Genomic DNA, 19605 nt, shown 5'->3' on the forward strand with positions numbered 1-19605 from the left:
TACATCTATTCCTTTCTATTTTAATAAGTCGATAATGATGCTAATAATCATCATTTTCGTTATAAATTCATCAAGTCCGCAGCGATGAACCTTCATCGCGAACAACTGTTTCGAAAACCGAAATTTCTAACTTTTGTGTGCATAGTTTTTGCCAACATTTATTCTCTTTGAGAAAGTATTGCATGAAATACAGCAACTACATATTTTTAACGTTTAGACACGCGCTAGATTATTCGAGATTAAAATTTTAATAAAGAGACCTTTCGATTCCTCATTTTCAATTTTTAATTCATTTTATGAAAAATGACATATAAAAATACAATATTGTGACCATAATTATAGATATTAAACTTCAGCACATATTTTCCTGTGCTTTCCGCATACTTCGATGTTATTTTAACGTTTTAATGTCCTTTGGAAATGGGAGATCAACCTTTCAAAACTTCGGTTTAAAAAGGATTCTCTATTATAATCGATCGTGTTTATCAATCACCTGACATTTGAACCCTTTGTAACTGTATAATTGTTCGTTTTATGTTTCAGAACAAATTAAATTTTAAATCATTGAAGTCACGCGCTAACAGGAAATTTTGAAGATACTCTTGGAATCAACGAATAAGAAGATTACTGGCAGCGCTCTTGTTTTGTTTAAACACCTTTCTGTTACTGTTACGTTTGGAAATATTAATATAGAACATTTATGATAAGATTTAATGTTACAAAGTTCTTCGAGAACTTTCACTGTTATCCATAATAACTTAATTGTAAATACAACATATTGTGAGTTTCGTTAAGGTGCACATCCATGAATGCAACACCAGTTTTATCTAGTGATGGGCACTATCGACTAAATTCAACTATCGACTAGTTACTATTTAGTAACTACATACTATCGACTATTTAGTCGATAGTTTTCAGTCGACTGAATTGGCTTATTTGACTGAATTGCGTTATTGGTTCATGTTCATTGCTCTCCATATTCGATGGTTTTCATGACGCTCAGCTTTATTAGAGAGAGAGAGAGGTTCCTAAAATTAAAAATATTTAATGTTATTTTATATTTTACATTTGTCGTAGTAGAAATTAGTAATAAAATTAAATTAAGGTAAAAATTCCAAAATTATAATTAATCTAACCTTAAATGATTATGGTCTCCACTATGAAGTTGACCCAAATTTATATATATATATACATATATTTTAAATGTTGACATTTAAAAAGATCAATTGGTCTAAGTTTTTCGCTGAAAGTCTGTTTCTTCTTTCAGACATAATCTGTCCAGCCTTTGAAAATATTCTCTCCGAGGGTACAGAGGTTGCAGGAATACAAAGATATTTATCTGCTATCTCGAAAAGCTGTGGCATTGTGCAATTATATTTGTTCCAAAATGCGACTGGACAACTCTTAATGTTTTCATATGGTAAATCTATGTATTGACGGATGATGGTTGTTACATTTTCAATATGCGTAGATTGGTTATTTAACTGTGACACTTTTGATACAAAAAAGTTCCAAAATTCATTGTTTTGAGATGGTTCTTCTGCTATGGCTCTATTTGCATTCGTTTCATGACTACTGGCTGTTCTTGCCAAGGAACTTATTTCTTCTTTTAATATATTCTGTGCTGTCTGTGCAATCCTATTGTCTTCAAATACAGCTATTTTAAACCTTGGATCTAATAGTGTGGCTATTAAAGTAATATTATTCTGTTCGATGTAGTTAAATCTTATTTCAATATTATTTAAAATATTATTTTTTAAACGTAGTCCTGCTGTGGTTTCTGGTGTAATCATGTTTATAGCATTTTGAATTCCTCTTATTAAAGGAACAATTTTGGATGCTGTGGGATATTTTTCTGCTGATAAATCAGTTGTAACATATTCTAGTGGTTTCAATAACGGTATGATATCTTCTATGATTTCCCAGTGTTCAGCTGTAAGTGATGTGGGACTTCTGCTTAATGAAACTATGACAGCAGACAAAGGCACTTTTATTGCAAACAGTCTCTCCAGCATCACGAGGCAAGAATTCCAGCGTGTTGCTACATCTTTTTTTATCTTCAGTTCTGGTAAGCCCATTTGCTTTTGCATACTTCTTAATTTCTCTGCTGCTACAACACTTGTTTTAAAGTGCCCAACTAATGAACGGCAGATTTTTAATAAATTTATTATTTCAGTCACACCACTTATGGAATCGTTTACCACTAAATTTAACGTGTGTGCTGTACATGGCAAATGCATATAGCCTAAGTTACGTACAGCTCCTTTAATATTTGCACCATTATCTGTCACGACAGCACAAATTTTATTTGAGATTTGCCATTCCGATAAAATATCTTGAATACAGTGCGCAATATATTGACTTGTGTGGCTATTTGTTAAAAGATTAGTGGCTAATACGTTTGAGCGTAATTTATTTTCAATAAAATAATGTGCAGTGATCGTTAAAAAGGATTGCATATTTAAATTGGTCCAGATATCTGTCGTAATAGAAACATGACTTGTTTTTTTCAAGTTTTCTAAAATTATATTTTTAGTGTCAATGTATAATTGTGGTAAGATGGTCCGTCCCAGTGTTCTTCGACTGGGAAGTTTATATCGTGGTTCAAGCTCCTTAATTAACTCATTAAAGCCTTCGTCTTCTACAATAGTTAGCGGTTGCAAATCTTTACAAATCATGGCTGCCACCAGATTATTTAATTTTGTAATTTTTGTTTGTGATAGATCATTTGAAGTTGTCCTCAATGTTAGCTGCCTTAAATGAACCCGAGACCTCTGCACCATACCTGGTAAGTCTTCATTTTGGATTGCCAAATTTGCATTTGAAGTGAAAGCCACCGATGTAATTCCTTGTGCTTGCGTTGATGTTCCAGGTGTAGCACTTGCAAGTTGATCATCCACGTCTATCGACTCTGCTTCTTCGTGCACGCGACGATCGGCTTCCAGCACTGTGAAATGTTTGCGCTTCAAATGGTCACTTAAATTGGATGTGTTTTTTGCACTTTTGTATTCTCTTTTACATAAGCGACACACGGCACTCGTTGGTGTCTTTTGTTCAAAATATTGCCACACTATTGAGCGCTTTTGTTTATACATATTGTATTATATATACACTATGAAAACTTATGTATACTACTAAACACTATTTTAGAACTCAGAATGTTTCCTCAACACGAGTTTATTTAAGAGAAAACTTGGTGTACGACGCGAGACCAGAGACCAACGACTTGTGACTAAGTGACTCGTCAACGTATAGAAACTCCCGAGGAAAAGGAAAAAATGGAAGAGAGGTGGAAACCCGAATAGTGGGAGGAAAGTAAGGAGAAGAAATTAAGGATAGGAAAGTAAGGAAAATCTAGGAGAAGAGGAAAGACAGGTAAAGACACGTGGAAAGAAGCAATCGCGGAAGGATGCTATAAAAAACGGAAAGAGCAGAGGAAGGCAAGCAGGAGAGGATGTCGTAAAGAAAGGAAACGTTCGCCAGGGCCTGACCGTAAATCTCGAATAGGTTCGAGAGATACCTGGAAGAGACACAGGAGAGGCCGTGGATCTGGTCGCCACATGTATATCAGGACTGACCAGACCCGCGCAGAATGGACAACAATAGGAAAGGAATATGGCAAGGAAATAAGAAGTTTTCTAAAACAGCAGCGTAGGGCAGCGCCAAAAAAGCAGCCACAGTTCATTAAAATTATTCAGGGAGCAGTTTTAAAATTAAAAATGGTTTAAACTATTTGATTTCATAGAAAACCAAGCGTTCGCTTCCTTGCTTGCAAAAGTGTTCGCTGTTGCAGACGCGTTCAAATCTATTTCGTTACTGAACTCGAGTGGTTGAGAAAAATCTCAATCCTTAGCTAGAAAGCCGGTTTATATTGTCAAAGTTATAAGTATATTCACAGTGGTTTCACATCCAAGAAAAGTCGCACGTGAAGATTCTTTCGTTCCACAATATCATATTTCATACCATATAAGTTTTCCTATTTATTATAATTTGGAGAGACTATCTAAAAATATAGTACTTTACAATTTTATATTATTTATAAGTTTATAATTAAACATTAGTGAAACTAATGACTTGGTCGTCTGTGTTACACCTACATTAAATTTCTCAAAGCACTGTAATAATATTGTAAACGCTGGTCTAAAAATATTAGGTTTTATTAAATTTATTGATATGATTGATTTCTTCAATGGATCTATTGATTACTTTAAGAAATTCTTATGTAGGGCACTAAGAAATGTTTAATTTTAAGTTAATGTTTATCTATAATTTCCTCTATTGCGATTAATTTGTTAATACATGCTATGTTACTGTAATTTTTTTATATTTTTATTTGATTTAAGTCTATATATACATATTGGGTTTGTAGCGGCCACCGGCACGTACAATAAAACATTTGGCGTGCAAATGGTCGGGTCGGTTTACGAAGCAAGCGACAATGAAGCTATTTTTAGCGCGTGCAATTTAGATGTTTTATGATATGCATGTCTCGTTACTTAGAATCTTTCGTTGCCGGCCTAAAGGCCTCAATAGCACATAATAAACCCCCGAGTTTCCGAAGGGTCGCGCCGACCAAGATCCGATGGGCCCACACAAGGCCACGGTAAGTATGTATCTCGCGGGCCTGGAAGAAAAATCCGCTATACCTGATCTGTCGAATAAAGTTCCATTCCCACGAACTTGTACTATCATTATTTAGAATACAACAATCCTAGCTTCTTCAGATTTATACATGTATAATAAATAAATAAATAAATAATCCTTTTGGTGTTATCGATATTACATATAATATATAGGATAGGATAAATATAATAATAAAATATCAATTTTGTATTGAATGTAATAAATATTTTATTAACATAAATGAAATGCATAAATCATTCATATTTTCGGAGAATATTTGTAATAATTAATATTTAGTAGTACATACAACAATTGAATTCCGTCAATCTGGCAGTTTTCTCGAAATATCGAATTGTTTATAGGTATAAATTTGCCCGAGACTTCGTGACTTTTATCTTTTTCATGCGAAACACATAACCGAAATTTTAACTCATCAATTTGACTAAAAATCATCGAAAAATAACTAATCACCTGCTTGTTATTTTATCGGTTTTTTACCACTGTGTCAATTTGACACCGAGGGACGGATGGGGTTAATGAATTAATTAATTAATTTGATAATTCAATCAGAGAGGTAACCTCTGGTTTAGTTGGGTTTAGTAAAGCAGTATATATATATATATATATATCAGTGAAAGCAGTCGACTGAAAATAGTAACCTCTACCACTGCGAAATTCAGTCGTTCAGTAAAACAGTCGACTGAAAATAGTAACCCCTACCACTGCGAAATTACTAAAACTAGTCGACTGAAAATAGTAACCCCCACCACTGCGAAATTACTAAAACTAGTCGACTGAAAATAGTAACCCCCACCACTGCGAAATTCAGTCGATAGTTCAGTAAAACTAGTCGACTGAAAATAGTAACAGCTACTATCGACTAAATCGATAGTTTTTAGTCGATTGCGCCCATCACTAGTTTTATCTTAGAGAATCGGGAGACCAAGATCCATTACCAAGTTTCCGAAATACGTAAACGAATGGGTGTAAATGTTGAATCTCGTTCCACCCAGCGAAATCGGGCATACATCGTTCGATCTCGCGTAGAAGCATATAGTATACAAAGACATTTCCAGTTCGGGCATAGTGCCCACGAATATTGTCGCGTTTGGTCTCGCGATTCCGTCCATTTCGAAGTTTAATTTCAGTAGAGAGGCGGTCTGAAAAATAAATTACAATAACTTATAAAATCAGAGAGTGACAATTTCTACATTCCATGCAAGGCGGTTCACCAGATATTACCACCTCGATTTTCGTCAATAATTACAATATTATTCGTAGAGAGTTGCATACTTTGGCGTTGTGAGTTTTTTATAGGTGGACGCGTAGAAGAGATACGAAGGGCATCAGTATTTTTTAAAATGGGATCGTATTTCATAACAACACTAAAATCAAAATATTTTCTCAACTAAATGGTTTTTCGATATTAACCCATTGCCCCACGATTTATTTTACGGTTTCAGTGATTAGAACTTTTTTGTAGAACATAATTTCCTAAAATAATTCCTAAATGGAATTATATACTTTTTAATATATTACATCAATCGATGTATGCAGTTGGACGTTCTTTATAGAAAAGTATGAACCTATTTATATATTGAAAAATCAGTCGTTTAGGAGATATTTCGATTTAAATAATACTAAGTTATATCATTACTGTCGTTTTTCTGAAAGGAATAAAAGCAAACGTCTTAGTGTGACAGTAATGATATCTTAGAATTTATTTAAATCGAAATATCTCCTAAACGACTAATTTTTCAACATAAATAGGTTAATACTTTTCTATAAAGAATGTTCAACTGCATCGATTGATGTTTAAAAAAAAAGTATATAATTCCATTTTAAAAAACGAAGTTGACCTTCATATGACCTTAACGCGTTCACCCACGAATAAACAAATAACACCAAATTATGCCCCGTTCGGCACCATTCAATTCTTATCTGAAACATTTTTCGATAGGACGGTAGGACTAACAGCAGCGAAGAAATCAAGATGTCAAAATCGGGTGAGACACCCTGTATAAACATTCTTCGCTACGAATAAAAATAATGACAACAATCGAGGTGGTAATATCTGGTGTACCATCCTGTATAATAATATTGTCTACTCGATCGCTTACAGTTCCAAGCTTCACTTGATCCACGTAGCTCATGTAATTGATACGCCCCGCGGACTCTCTGTTCGCAAAGTACAGCCAATCTTGTACGCCCATGATCGCTGTTCCATAATTCTCTGACTCGAAAACGCGTTCAAATCCGCATGTGCTTCCGCTGAAGATCGTGAACCAGATGCGTCGAAGCACGTCCTTTTTTTCGAAATCATCGGGATCGATAAACCCTCGATCACCTAGCCAATTCATAGCCGCCGCCATCACGTTCGTATTCAGGTAAGTATCTATCAAAAGGTTCTCATGTTCTCTTATCTCCTGTGTGCGATTCACCTTATTCCGAAAATCGTGCTCGTACTTATCATACAAAGTATGCGTTATATAAATCGAAGGGTAGTTCAACAGAATCGGATCTATCTTGAACAATCTGTAAAATCAAATTCAATACATGTCACCGGATATTCGGAACGGTAATTAGCATAGATAATTAACAAATTGCGGATCTTTATGCAAAATAAAAATTGTTTGCGTTCACTGCAACGCGTAGGAGCCAAGTAGGGATTTTCAAACCACCGTAGAAATTGCACGCACCTATTTTTGCTATGAATGCATAGAGATCCGCAGTCTAATAATTATTTTGACTTACGGTTTTCTAGCTTCGTCGGTCACGTTGGTCGTGTTGGACGTGGAACGTATCTGCAAATCCAGTTGTATATATTTCGATATGTCAAGCGACATGGCGAACAGGTCTTCCGTTATCTTGAAGATGTCGTTATCAGAAATTTTGTAGAAAGAATTGTTGACGATGCTGGGATCAGCAGATGAGTTAGTTCGGTTTGTTGATGTCGAATTAGACTGCGTTGCATGATAATGATGATAGCTGCGCCCACTTGTACTGGTTCCAGCAGGAGCAGGAACATCAGCGCCGTTAACAGTAGCACCGCCACCGTTAGAAGTAGCACCGCCACCGTGAACAGTAGCACCGCCACCGTTAGCAGTAGTTCCACTTACTGGAGTGGAGCCTCCGTGAGCAATCGACGGATTGTTACTAGAAATGGTTCTTTGTGGTACAGAGCTACCTGCTGTACTGTCCGTCCCAGATGGAGTATTAGAATAGTGATTGTTGTACGTGATCTGAGTTGTGGACGTTGGACTGCTGGCTGGATGGCTTTCAACATAGTGAGTATGAGGATTTATCAGTCTATTCACTCCTGCGTTAATCGTTGAATAGACAAGCGCCTCTTTAACCATCTGTCCTACACCCCGACCAGAATCCTGCTGCATCACCAGCATGGTTTGACCGGGTACAAATGGTTGCATCGCCGGTTGCGCGAACATTTGCGGCTGTTGTGGATAGTAAGTTGGTCCGGACGCACCGTGGATATTCCCGGAAGGATGCAGGGAGTACGGATTTCCCATAGGCATGGAATTTTGCTGATGAATTGGAGGAATTGAAGATGGATACACGTGCTCTTTGAATCCAATGGGAGAAGTTGCGGAAGCTTGCGGCGTAGGATGATTAACAGTTGAAGGAGGATGGCTCCATGGAGGATAGGTTTGCCTTGGGGCATTCGGTTGGTTAGTACCAAGGTGAGGATTGCTCCATGGAGGATAGGTTTGGCTTGGGGTATTCGGTTGGTTGGTTCCAAGGTGAGGATTGCTCCATGGAGGATAGGTTTGCCTTGGGGCATTAGGTTGGTTGGTACCAAGGTGAGGATTGCTCCATGGAGGATAGGTTTGGCTTGGGGCATTCGGTTGGTTTGTACCAAGGTGAGGATTGCTCCATGGAGGATAGGTTTGGCTTGGGGCATTCGGTTGGTTGGTACCAAGGTGAGGATTGCTCCATGGAGGATACGTTTGGCTTGGGGCAGTCGGTTGGTTGGTACCAGGATGAGGATTGCTCCCTAGAGGATGCATTTGGCTTGGGGCATTCGGTTGGTTGGTACCAAGGTGAGGATTGCTCCATGGAGGATATGTTTGGCTTGGGGCATTCGGTTGGTTGGTACCAGGATGAGGATTGCTTCCTAGAGGATGCATTTGGCTTGGGGTGTTCGGTTGGTTGGTGCCAAAGTGAGGATTGCTCCATGGAGGATTGTTCGTTGCTTGATGCGAAGGGATGAGACCTGCACCATAATATGTATTGCTATGTATTTTATAATATTTTGTTTTGTTAATGTAATGTCTGTCGAGTATACCTTGACTCGGGTTTGTCTGTGTTGGCGCAGACGGTGCATAAGGTGACGCAGTTTGTTTCGATTCTGTTACAGTTCCTGGTTTACTATTTGGTGATCCTGCTAGAAAATTGGATGATGTTCAAGCTTATGATTTATGCAATGAATTCTCTATTTTAAGTGTATAGAATTTACCTGGTCGCGTAGCTCCACCACCTTCAGCATTCAAGAAATTTGTATTAGAGTTTGTACTTTGCTGACGCTGTGTATGACCACCTAAGATTGGGAAAAAGAATTAATATCTTTAATGAATTATATAATATATATAACTAAATAGTATACAATATACCAGATGATGGATGAGACACAGACGTTCCGCTCGTGGGGACCCCAAAGCTAGTAGGCGCAGTATGTACCGGTGTAGATCCTTAAAAATGGAAATTATTATGGGTTAAAGAACCAATATCAAATAAAAATGATCCCAGATCACTGTAGGGAAAAATACTGAAACCATGAGAACTGCTAGTACTATGGGAACTATTACCGTAAGAACCGCTGGAACCTTGAGAATTGCTGGCAGGATGGAAACTACCACCATAGGAACCACTGGAACCATGAGAACTGCTGGCAATATGGGTACTACTACCAGAGGAACCACTGGAACCATGAGAACTGCTGGTACTGTGGGAACTACTGCCATAAGAACCTCGAGAACTGGAACCACGAGAACTAGAACCACGAGAACTAGAACCACGAGAACTAGAACCTCGAGATCTACTTGAAAAGCTGATACGGGATTTCCCTGCAACAATAGTGCCTACAGAAAATAATATTCATCATTATTCGCAGGTAAACCAATTATACAATTTTTATTTCGTTAAATAGACGCATTGGTACGTCATAACAATGATACTGTTTGTAGTACTTACCAATGGCAGAGAGAGTAAGAAGTAAAAATAAAAATGTCTGGAATCTCATAATTACTGGGCGTAGTACTGTGACGATCGACAAACTGTTGAAACCGGAATGCGGAGATCAGGATACATGTATGTGCACTTTAAATTATCAACTTACATTCTTTCTTCAGAGTTGCACTACTACGAATAATGTTATCGTCACGGTTTTCCCTGAACTCGTAATGTATACATCTCATGACACGGGGTCACCGTTGATGACCTCGCGGAGATATCGTTTCGTGTAATCGTGAAAACGTAATTCATAATAAATCGTGTTTATTCAAAATAACAACCTCCACCAATCTATGGATACAAACTATGCAATATATACAAACTATGAAATACGTAACAAATATTTAGAATGTTTTTAAAAACGTTGAAAATTGATCCCTTACATTATCAGAACCAATTCATAATGCAAACCTTCACCTTCTATACTCTACAGACCTTTGAATGTGTAAATTACTATCAACACAGCCAACAAATTTATGAAAATACTGAAATCTGTAATTCGTAGGACATGTATAAAATTTATTCTTCTTTAGCGATATATCTGTCCAAAATTCTTTCACTGGGATAGTCTGGAACTGACAACTGACGAAATCCTTCATCGTCCACGAAGCAAATCTCATGGCCATCCTAAAATATTCGATTGTGCAATCAGAACTTGGTTGCGATAGATCAAATGTAACAGCATCTAACTGTACTTACTGGATCTGCAAGGATGATGACCCTCACAGAAGCCTTTCCTGGTGTATCTAAAGTGATCAAGTCTGTTAAAATTACATTTCCACTCTCCTTGATCCTCCTCTGAATTTCTGGCTGCTCTTCATGCGGAACAGAGAATGCTATACGCCCATAGGCTTTAGCATGATCAACCTTCGTCCCTGAAAGCACAAGATGAATTGTATTTTCTATGCTCATAGTGCATTCAATATAAAAAAAATTATCTTATAACTCTTACCAATATCTTGGAATTCAAGTTTAGCCTGATCATCCCCATAGCCTAACAATACGCTTTTTTCTGCTTGATTGAATACCTTTAATTCCAGAATATCTTTCCAGTATGTAGTAGTCTTTTGAAGATTAGAGCTGGACAAAGTTACCTTCTCTACTGGATCTAAGATTTAAAAATTGATTATGCAGAAATATAGAAAATGCTTAATTGGTTTTTCTTTATACCTTTATCCTTTGGTTGTGGCTCGTTAATGAGATAGTACTTGTATCCACCCGGTGCTTCTAGAACAAATTTTCCATCTTCTTCGCTTATAGGCCACCCATTCGAACGTGCTCTTTCAATAGCTTCTTTCGATTTAATTGTTATTCCACGAAAATCGTTGCCACTCTCGTATTCCTTGATTCCATAATTATACGTCAGTTCTATCACAAAATGAGAATCCTCTGGACCATATCCTATCATGGTTTTGCTCCATCGATTTGCGTACGGTCTACAAGTGTATACAAAATACTACATATATATTTAGTTTTGAATTTAATTATAATTCTAGGGATTTAAACAGAATAATTACGAACCCGTTGCAGGCGGCATCACAACCATCAGCAAATTCTTCGTGTCGTAATACCTGTAAAAATATTCTTGATTACTGAATGCCGATTTCAACGATATTCTATATTTATATTTATGTATTTAAATAAATATATGCCGACTAACCTTCATTCCAAGAATTTCTCGATAAAATTTCGCCGTCAATTTCCGATTCGGAATTTTGAACACAAAATGCAGAGCTCGCCCGGTAACCATTTTTAACAAACCTATTTTTTTAAATAAATTAGATCTAGAAAATTCTTGCAGTTGCAGTGAGTTGCAGATCGAATGCAATAGCTGGCAATAGCTTCACTAAACTCCACCCACTAATGCAACTATACGCGTAATGGTATAGTTATCACTCAAGATCGCTGACTATATATATATAGACGTTTTTATGGAATTCCCACCGGCAGCTGTCACGGAGCAATTAATCCAAGGCGACATGACCATTCCTTATATACCCCGATTTTTCTAGTTAGATATAATAATATCAGCTTGTTGAACTTTTAAATAAAGGAATTTATTTATTTCTTTTAATTAAAATTTTAAGCGCCAATTTACGTAAAAATAAAAGAAGACAAAAGAAAATATGCTCATTACGTACGATTTATCGCTTTAGCGTTTGCCACTTCAGTGCAATCACTTTAATAACATAAAGATTATGCAATAACAGCGGAGAGTATGGCAATAATAAAAACTTTGGCAATAATAATCATTGGGAGCTTTATTTTTAATTACGCTGTTTAATTGATTCCTTTATGCTCAACTTTCCTGGCACTTGAAATTTTTTAAATATATTATCATCTTTCTCATAGAAATTTGACTATAAGAAAGTATTTCTCTTGGAGAGATTAATCGTTTCAATATAAATACTGTTGTAACATTCAATCTACTAGTAAAAGATATTTAAAATCTAGGTAGCGCTGACCTTGAAATCCAGGAAACTACTTTAGACAGAACGGTTATCGAACGCCGATAACATTTGTGTATCAGTTTGATCGTTTTGGCGTTGCATGGATGGCGCTGTACGAACATTTAAACAGAGCAAATGATTCTTGCCGGAATGTGCATTATGTCTTATGAGAAAACCGGCAAGAATCTGTTCGAATGCCGCTATTTTCAGATAGCTGAAATTAGTAAATGATTCGTTTATATGAATCTTATAAACATTTTACATATATTTATATAATCAATAATTAATAAACAATGTTTTCGGAAGTTTGTTCCAGCCCTATATATGTATCGTTTTCGGAATTACACAATTCTAAACGGACAAATTTGATTTAATATTTTCAGCGGCGTCGTACTCTTGCTTTCTTAAAGAACTATTGTACTCAGATGCTCTAGGTATATTTTCTGAAAATAATATAATGAAGCCTCATAGTTTATAAGTCCATATTCCTAAGACACTTGTCGGTGATTATCAATTTGCATATGGTCTATTTACGCGTGTCGAGTGCGGGTTTTCGTAGTTGTCATGCGGGAGAGTAGGAAAAATGGCGGACGAGAATGAGGATCAATGGTTGTACGGGGACTCCACGGATGGAAAAGAGTACACGCCGATATCTGTGCCACCGGAGAGTCAGGAAAATGATTCGACACCCGTTGCGACCGAGGAAAAGTCCGAAAATGTGGAAGATCAAAATACAGAACCTGCTCCCGACCCAGCGTCGGAGGTACGTATTTTCTAACCTATATGCCAAGTTGTTGTTGTCATATTTAACTGCACTAATCTGAATCGGCAACGACTACCTCGCTGGACCACTCTAGTCTCTCTCACACTGCTCAGAATTATTATCTTTTCGAGGAAGAACCATACTTTTCTCATGGTATCTGACACGCGTCATTTGTTGAGTGACATAACCTTCTGTGTATGTAAACTATACCGCTCAAAACAATTGGGATATATTTTATTTGAATGTAACGAGAAGCAATTTTAAAATCGAACTACCAGAGAATATATACACATATATATAAAATTAATACGACACTAGGAGCAATCGCTATGCATTATTCTTATATATTATTATTATTATTTGCATTTGTATTGTTTGAATAATCGTAACTTTGAGCAGTGTAATTGATGTAACAACAATGATAATATAAATATTGCTCCGTAGGCACTTGAGGAGGCAGAACCGCAAGAGGAAGAATCAACTTCTCCCGACAATACGCAAAACGATAGCAACGCAGAAGTAACAAAAAATGGAGTCAGAGAACCATCCAGTCAAGAAGATGGGGAAGCAGCCACCGATTCGGATTCTGACGACGACGTCCACGTCGTCATCGGCGACATCAAATCGACCCCTGCCTATGGTAGCCTTAACATTAAAAGGGGAGGATTGCTTACAAACGCGTCCGGAGTACCAGACAAATTAAACAAACAGCCGGGGAAGTTCAGCATAGACGAGTTCGAGACGATAGGAGTTATCAATGGCATGCCTGCTCACGAATTCAATCTAGATCAATTAGAAGATAAGCCCTGGAGACAACCTGGAGCAGATATTACAGATTATTTTAATTACGGTTTCAACGAGGAAACGTGGAGGGCGTACTGTGAGAGACAGAAAAGAATGAGGAGCGAGTCGGGCGTAGGTTTAATATTGAACGCGGGAGGAGGAGGTGGTGGGAATCCAGGCGGTATGAGGGTACCTCAGGTGGCGATCACCAACGACAACAGCAAATACTCGGGTATAATGGGACCTAAGAGAGCAGGGCCACCTCCAGGAAGGAAGATGGCGGGAACGATAGATGTAATTGGTAGTTCGGGCTTGGCCTCTAGAAGGAACCTTGACAAATCACCACCTAAAGGAAACGTGATACAAGTCATGACCGCGGATAGGAGAGAATACTCTAGGAAACCAGGCTTTCCAGACATGAGCGTGCCTCCCCCAGGAGCCGGTATGCCTCCTGCGTTCGACATGCCTCCTCCCGGTTACCCTGGAGAACCTGCTCCCTTCTACATGCCAGAAACGGACCCTTATTATCAGAGCTACGAGCCTACACAGGATAACCAATGGGGCAACGACCCTGTACGTAAAATTTACCTCACATACAGGATGGAATATTTAAAGTTCTTCAAATATAGAACAACTGCCTGTACAATGTATCGTTTTAACGAATTGCTGTAAGACGAACTGATCCTTACTTTCGTTATTCCAGACTTGGCAGCCCACGAATTTAGCCATTCCAATGACAGAAGGGGAGGATGATAAGGACACCAGTCCGAAAACTATACCTACCATGGTGCCACCCACGAATATTCCGCCACTGATACCGCCCAGGGACTCTAGGGATCGCGAGAGAGATCGGGAGAGAGAAAGAGACCGCGAGAGAGAATTGGACTCGATGGGAAGGGACAGGGAACGGGACAAGGACAGGGATCGCGACCGTGAAAGGGAGAAGGACTCAATGATCCGGGAACGGGACAGAGAAAGGGACTCCATGTCACGGGACGAGGAGAGAGACCGCGACAGATCGAGATCTCAGTATCGTCACAAAGACCGGTAATAACGCCAATGTATTAGTATCGGTAAAATAAGGAGTCTGGCGATCGGATCGAACAGCTGTTCACTTATACATTTACTTTGCTCGTTTCAGGCATCGACACCGATCGCGATCCCGATCTCGCAGGCATAAATCGCGATCCAGAAGTCCGAGTCGGCGCAAGAAGAAATCACGACGCTCTGAGAGAGAGCGTTCCAAGGAGGAGAGCGAATAAAACGGGAGTTCTGTAATTTACAAACATCGATTGCCATATTGGCGTGTTTATCATCGGATGTACATTATTCTACTAATGTAAAATAATCCCACAGTCGCAGCTGAGCGACACACATCGACACGATTACCTTCAATTTACCTCCGATCTTTTCGTTTACATCGTATGTGCAGTTTCTAGCCGACAGATGGATCATAAACAGCAACAATAAACTCTATCTTTAACGACAACCGACAACGTCTGGCTTTCCTTTCGAACGACAGATCGGGAACGGATCAGCGAACACCGCAGCGTGACTTGCCATTCAATTAATAAATTTATATCGTAATGTTATTACAGAAACAGTATATTGTAATGATTAAAAGTGATAGGAGTTTATCGGTAAATCGCTCGTGAATCATTCGATCGATGCCGATGTCATTTGCGCGGCCGAACCAAGTATCAATCGATACGCACGCTCGCTCGTGCTGGTTCCTTTTTGTTTCCGTAAACTTCCATTCTGTCGCCGATTTGCTCTCATCGAATGTTACATTTAAAACTATGTAAATACCTTTAGGTCGCTATGCAATTTTTGCTCGAGTATGCGAGATGTTGTATGATCCCGATGCATTCGATCTGCCTACAAACGAATCTGGTATTCTGGTACAGCAACCGACTTCCCGATGATTCGTTCACCGATTTCATCGATCAACGAAAGAACGTATAGATCGCTCGTAACTGATGTCGGAGGTGGCAATAAATAAGAACTAAGGTAGGTATTTCGTTTATGCATAAAAAAGACAAAGAAAGTTTACAGGTATTACAGCTTAAAAATATGAAACGTATGCGGTAGCTCTGCTGCAGAAACGACTACCATGTACAGGGCGATTCAGAAAGGTATATATAATTCACGAGACGCTCGCCAACTAGCGGTTCGTTAAATGAAACGCGACTTATTTTCGCACACGTATAATTATCCGCTAAATAAACTGTTCGTTACTAGTGCAACAGTTTCTGTAGGAGACTTCTCTACCGACGAGCTAAATTGTATTAAAAGGAACAACTATATATATATCTCGAAATAAACGGTGTACGGTCAGAAGCAACGACTGTTACATTGAATCACCCTGTAGTCTGATTTAGCTTTGAGATTCTAGTTTCCAGATTTGCGTGAAGCCCAATGGCTGCAACGTTGCAATTAACTCTGCAATGGCACCCTGTTTTCTCAGATTATGAAATATTTAATACTGGAACCATTCGCAGCTTCGTTCACCAATTTTTTCAATGTACTTTTTAAAATATTTTTCTTAGTTCAATTATTTTAATCGGCAATGACTCGACGGTCCTAGATATTGGCGACTTTATTATCCGTGCCCGATTTGGAAATACAATTCAATGGTTAAATTTTAAAGAATACAGCTTTATTAATTAATTACATAATCACCATTGTTTTCTACGATTAGAGAAGAATGGTGACTATTTAATTTTCTTTTTTTATACGCAGTACGCAATTTACGACGTCTATGAAAATCGGGCACGAACTTGTAAGATGCAGCTGTTTCTTTGATTGATAGATCATATTGGTTCGGTAAAACTTAAGTTGTATTTACGAGCTGAACCGGTTCAAACGAATGCCGAGAGCTGGGTAATGAAATGACAATTTTGCCGAAGGTTCGAGTCGATGGAGAATTCAATGTCCAACAGAAACGTGCCGTCGCAGGGCTAATAGTTCCTGGGAAAGGTACGTAAGGGTGTTGAAGGCGCAAGTAACGAAAGAAAAGCAGAAGGGTGGTGAGAATGCTTGGGAAGCACCAAGAACGAGACGAGAAGGGATGAGAATGAAAAATGGTACCGCGAAGCGAGAATGCGCATGGATCCAAAGAGCGAAAGGCTTACGCGAAGACAGAACGAATAGAGGAGGCGGTGTGAACGGTGTGATAGAACTTTTCTATTCACCGTCTCTTCTGTATATGTACGCTTGTGTGTGTGTATGTTTAATTTCTATTTGAGTTTCTGTTTGTTTTATTGTAATAAGTTATTCAGACATCCTCCTTTTCACATTATATACTCAGATTCAAAAATCCATTTTATTAACGTTCTAGAAAATATGAAATACAATCGACAAAGACGCTAATTAGTATATATAATAATACCGTAACGACGCGTTATCGTTCCTGGGAATAGTTTTACAATACATATATAATTGGCGGAAAAAACGCATCTCGCGTGTCGGCGTCGACAGAACGTACAAACGTAGAAGCCGGAGAAACGGAAAACTCTTTGGACCTGGGCAATCTGTGAACTGCCTACCACCACGAGTCGAAAAGAAAACTGTTGCGTGTACACATCTCTCTTTTTGCTTTTCCTCTGTTTTCTTTGTTCGCGAACGAATATATATCTCTCTGTCTCTCCCGATCAGACCGGCAAACGAAAAAAGAAAAATCAAAACAGGGACTGGCGTGCGTGGGAGGGCGGAAAAACGCGATCGCAACGAAAGAAACGAGAACGTTTCGGGAGGCGTCGGGGAGAAGCACGAAATCAACAACAATCGTTCGCGTTTTTTTTTTTGGTTTTTTGTTAGCTTGTATCTCCCGGTTGGCTTTCGCGCGCGCGCGCGCATGCTCGTAAAAAGTGTTTTTTGTCCGCTGGCGAATTTTTTTGTATTTTTTCCTCCTCGAAAACGAGAGTTTTCTCGAGGTCCGTGGCTATTTTAAAAAAATCTACGCTCTTGTCTTGTCTCTTTTGTTTTTTTTTCTCGTAACTGTAAAGGGGGGCGCGTGGGGAAGGGGGCTGGCGGATAAAACGACGTTACTTATTATTTATTACAATGGTTTTCCTTTTCTTTCGGGGTGGTGGGTTATTTTTTTATTCTCTGCGTGGTGCATCTCAATTTTGTATAAACAGTTTCGATTTTTCCTCTTGTTTTCCGACATGCTCTCTCTCTCGTTACTTTTTGACCCTTTCCACTTTGCATGTGTGTGTGTGTATTTTCTTTCATTTGTTTTTCTTTTCCCTGTTCAACGTTCAGCATTCGCTTGTTTTTCTTTTTAAAATGGTACAATGACGTCTGTTACTTGTTCGTCTCTTTTCATTTCTTATAATCATCTTTTTTTTGTTAATTATTATTATTATTTGTTTGTCTCTTTAATCTACTCGCACTGTTCTGCCTGCTTGTAAAAAACATCGTCGAAAATGATTCTTCTTCGTGGCTATTTCATCGTTTCTACTACGTTCTATACACTAATATACAAGTTATGCAATTCTTTTAGTTTTAGTTTTTTTTTTCTTTAATCCGTATGCCTGTCCGTCCCACTTATCTAATTTATCCGCTAATATGGAATACATTTTTCTTGCTCTTTTATATCCCTCTGTGATATCTACCGTGTGTCCCAGAAGCATCACCGGCTCGTACATTGCTCGCGCGCGCGCACGGACTCGCGACAAATTTTGCCCGCGGCTCCTCGGACTCTCCTCGGATCGGATCGGATCGAGGGCCGCGGCTCTTCGAAACTCTCTTCGATCGCCGAAAAGAAAACCAATAACCAAAAATAAAAAGAAAACGAAAAAAAAAACCGACTATTATCCGCCGCGTGTGAGAGGAGATCAGAAGAGAAAGGCAAGCGAACGAGAAGAGAGCCTTCCGCGAAAGCTGCGAAAACGAAAAATGCAAAAAAAAAAAAAGAAAAAGATAAAACTCGCGGGAACCAAAAAAAGAAAAAAGGAAAAGAAATTAAAACCGTCAAATAAATGAGAGAAAAGCAACGAGAAAAAATCGCTCAGAACTTATCACAAGTAATTTCACGCCTCTCCTCCGAACGGTATCGAGTACAACGCAACGTCAAACAATTTACATTACACCTTATTACACTCTTACATATATATTACAACTTACGATTTACCCGACGCGACGCCTTTTCCTTTCCTTTAATCGTTCTCCGAGAGAATGAAAATCGATCGATCAATCGTCCGCGAGGCGGATCGCGTGTCCCGATCCATATATCTCTTTTTTTCTTTCTAATATGTATATCAAACATTGTGTAGATCTCATATAATATTATCATCGTCCGACGAGCGTGCGAGGGTGGTAAGAGCCAGTGCGGCGTGACGAACGAGTGTGTACGCATACATATATGACATATATCTGACAAATATATACGATGTGTGTATATATATATGTTCAATTAGCCCTGCGAGTCCGTGGTGGTGTATGTCCGTGGCTGTGGCGAATGTGCGGAAGGGTTGTCTGTTTGCGTGTACGCGAGGAGTTTGCATATGTTGTTCTTTTTCGTGTAAATGTTTTATCTATTTGTCCGAGTCTCTGTATGTGTATATGTATGGCTCTGTGTGTGTGTGTGTGTGTGACGCGGGGGTGGATATAAATGACGAGATGATACCTCGCGATGAGAATAGCGCGCAACTGTACATCAGTCTTAATATCAGGGCGCACCATTCCCGTGGATGTTAACTCTACTTCCTGTTCGAGGCCGCCCTTCAGGTCCTG

The 19605-nt window shown here is 38.6% G+C and overlaps 3 protein-coding genes and 1 long non-coding RNA gene across 11 annotated transcripts; 2 read left to right on the forward strand and 2 right to left on the reverse strand.

Moving 5' to 3' along the window:
- Nucleotides 1-267: 267 nt before the first annotated feature.
- Nucleotides 268-10116, reverse strand: LOC143209570 (uncharacterized). Of its 4 annotated transcripts, none has more exons than XM_076425379.1 (10): nucleotides 9977-10116; nucleotides 9832-9914; nucleotides 9447-9704; nucleotides 9252-9329; nucleotides 9098-9178; nucleotides 8927-9025; nucleotides 7378-8854; nucleotides 6744-7158; nucleotides 5541-5783; nucleotides 268-819 (listed from the first exon to the last, which is right to left on the reverse strand). In XM_076425379.1, exons 2-9 carry the CDS (start codon nucleotides 9878-9880, stop codon nucleotides 5550-5552), a joined length of 2691 nt encoding a protein of 896 aa, XP_076281494.1. In that variant the 5' UTR covers nucleotides 9881-9914; nucleotides 9977-10116; the 3' UTR covers nucleotides 268-819; nucleotides 5541-5549. The 4 variants fall into 4 exon arrangements, with proteins under 4 accessions (XP_076281494.1, XP_076281492.1, XP_076281495.1 ...); XM_076425377.1 differs by having other exon boundaries at nucleotides 9447-9719; XM_076425380.1 differs by having other exon boundaries at nucleotides 9549-9719; nucleotides 9832-10016.
- Nucleotides 863-4761, forward strand: LOC143209598 (uncharacterized). 5 transcript variants are annotated; one of them, XR_013009118.1, is made up of 5 exons: nucleotides 863-1105; nucleotides 1268-1420; nucleotides 1927-2068; nucleotides 2177-2788; nucleotides 2873-4761. It is a non-coding gene; the product is annotated as an uncharacterized LOC143209598 (long non-coding RNA). The 5 variants fall into 5 exon arrangements; XR_013009117.1 differs by having other exon boundaries at nucleotides 920-1105; nucleotides 2724-2788; XR_013009116.1 differs by having other exon boundaries at nucleotides 865-1024; nucleotides 1268-2068; nucleotides 2724-2788.
- A 1-nt stretch (nucleotide 10117) lies between the features above and the next one.
- LOC143209589 (glyoxalase domain-containing protein 4) lies at nucleotides 10118-11900 on the reverse strand. Its single transcript, XM_076425429.1, has 6 exons — nucleotides 11531-11900; nucleotides 11392-11441; nucleotides 11041-11306; nucleotides 10823-10978; nucleotides 10570-10745; nucleotides 10118-10497 (listed from the first exon to the last, which is right to left on the reverse strand). Exons 1-6 carry the CDS (start codon nucleotides 11618-11620, stop codon nucleotides 10390-10392), a joined length of 846 nt encoding a protein of 281 aa, XP_076281544.1. The 5' UTR covers nucleotides 11621-11900; the 3' UTR covers nucleotides 10118-10389.
- Nucleotides 11901-12821: 921 nt separating this feature from the next.
- On the forward strand, nucleotides 12822-18135 carry Fip1 (Factor interacting with poly(A) polymerase 1). Its single transcript, XM_076425406.1, has 4 exons — nucleotides 12822-13083; nucleotides 13528-14439; nucleotides 14570-14913; nucleotides 15008-18135. Exons 1-4 carry the CDS (start codon nucleotides 12904-12906, stop codon nucleotides 15126-15128), a joined length of 1557 nt encoding a protein of 518 aa, XP_076281521.1. The 5' UTR covers nucleotides 12822-12903; the 3' UTR covers nucleotides 15129-18135.
- Nucleotides 18136-19605: the final 1470 nt, after the last annotated feature.

Source organism: Lasioglossum baleicum, chromosome 6 (assembly GCF_051020765.1).
Source record: "Lasioglossum baleicum chromosome 6, iyLasBale1, whole genome shotgun sequence".
Taxonomy (NCBI): Eukaryota; Metazoa; Arthropoda; class Insecta; order Hymenoptera; family Halictidae; genus Lasioglossum; species Lasioglossum baleicum.

Bases quoted from the DNA above. Each gene is read 5' to 3' on its own strand.
- LOC143209570 (XM_076425377.1), bottom strand. From the start codon at position 9,880: ATGAGATTCCAGACATTTTTATTTTTACTTCTTACTCTCTCTGCCATT. The intron at 9,720-9,831 runs GTAAGTACTACA...TATTTTCTGTAG, and splicing joins TCTTACTCTCTCTGCCATTG to GCACTATTGTTGCAGGGAAA. The intron at 8,855-8,926 runs GTATACTCGACA...ATTATGGTGCAG, and splicing joins ACAGACAAACCCGAGTCAAG to GTCTCATCCCTTCGCATCAA.
- LOC143209589 (XM_076425429.1), bottom strand. From the start codon at position 11,620: ATGGTTACCGGGCGAGCTCTGCATTTTGTGTTCAAAATTCCGAATCGG. The intron at 11,442-11,530 runs GTTAGTCGGCAT...ATATTTTTACAG, and splicing joins GAGAAATTCTTGGAATGAAG to GTATTACGACACGAAGAATT. The intron at 10,979-11,040 runs GTATAAAGAAAA...TTTAAATCTTAG, and splicing joins GCCACAACCAAAGGATAAAG to ATCCAGTAGAGAAGGTAACT.
- Fip1 (XM_076425406.1), top strand. From the start codon at position 12,904: ATGGCGGACGAGAATGAGGATCAATGGTTGTACGGGGACTCCACGGAT. The intron at 14,440-14,569 runs GTACGTAAAATT...TCGTTATTCCAG, and splicing joins ACCAATGGGGCAACGACCCT to ACTTGGCAGCCCACGAATTT. The intron at 14,914-15,007 runs GTAATAACGCCA...TGCTCGTTTCAG, and splicing joins CAGTATCGTCACAAAGACCG to GCATCGACACCGATCGCGAT.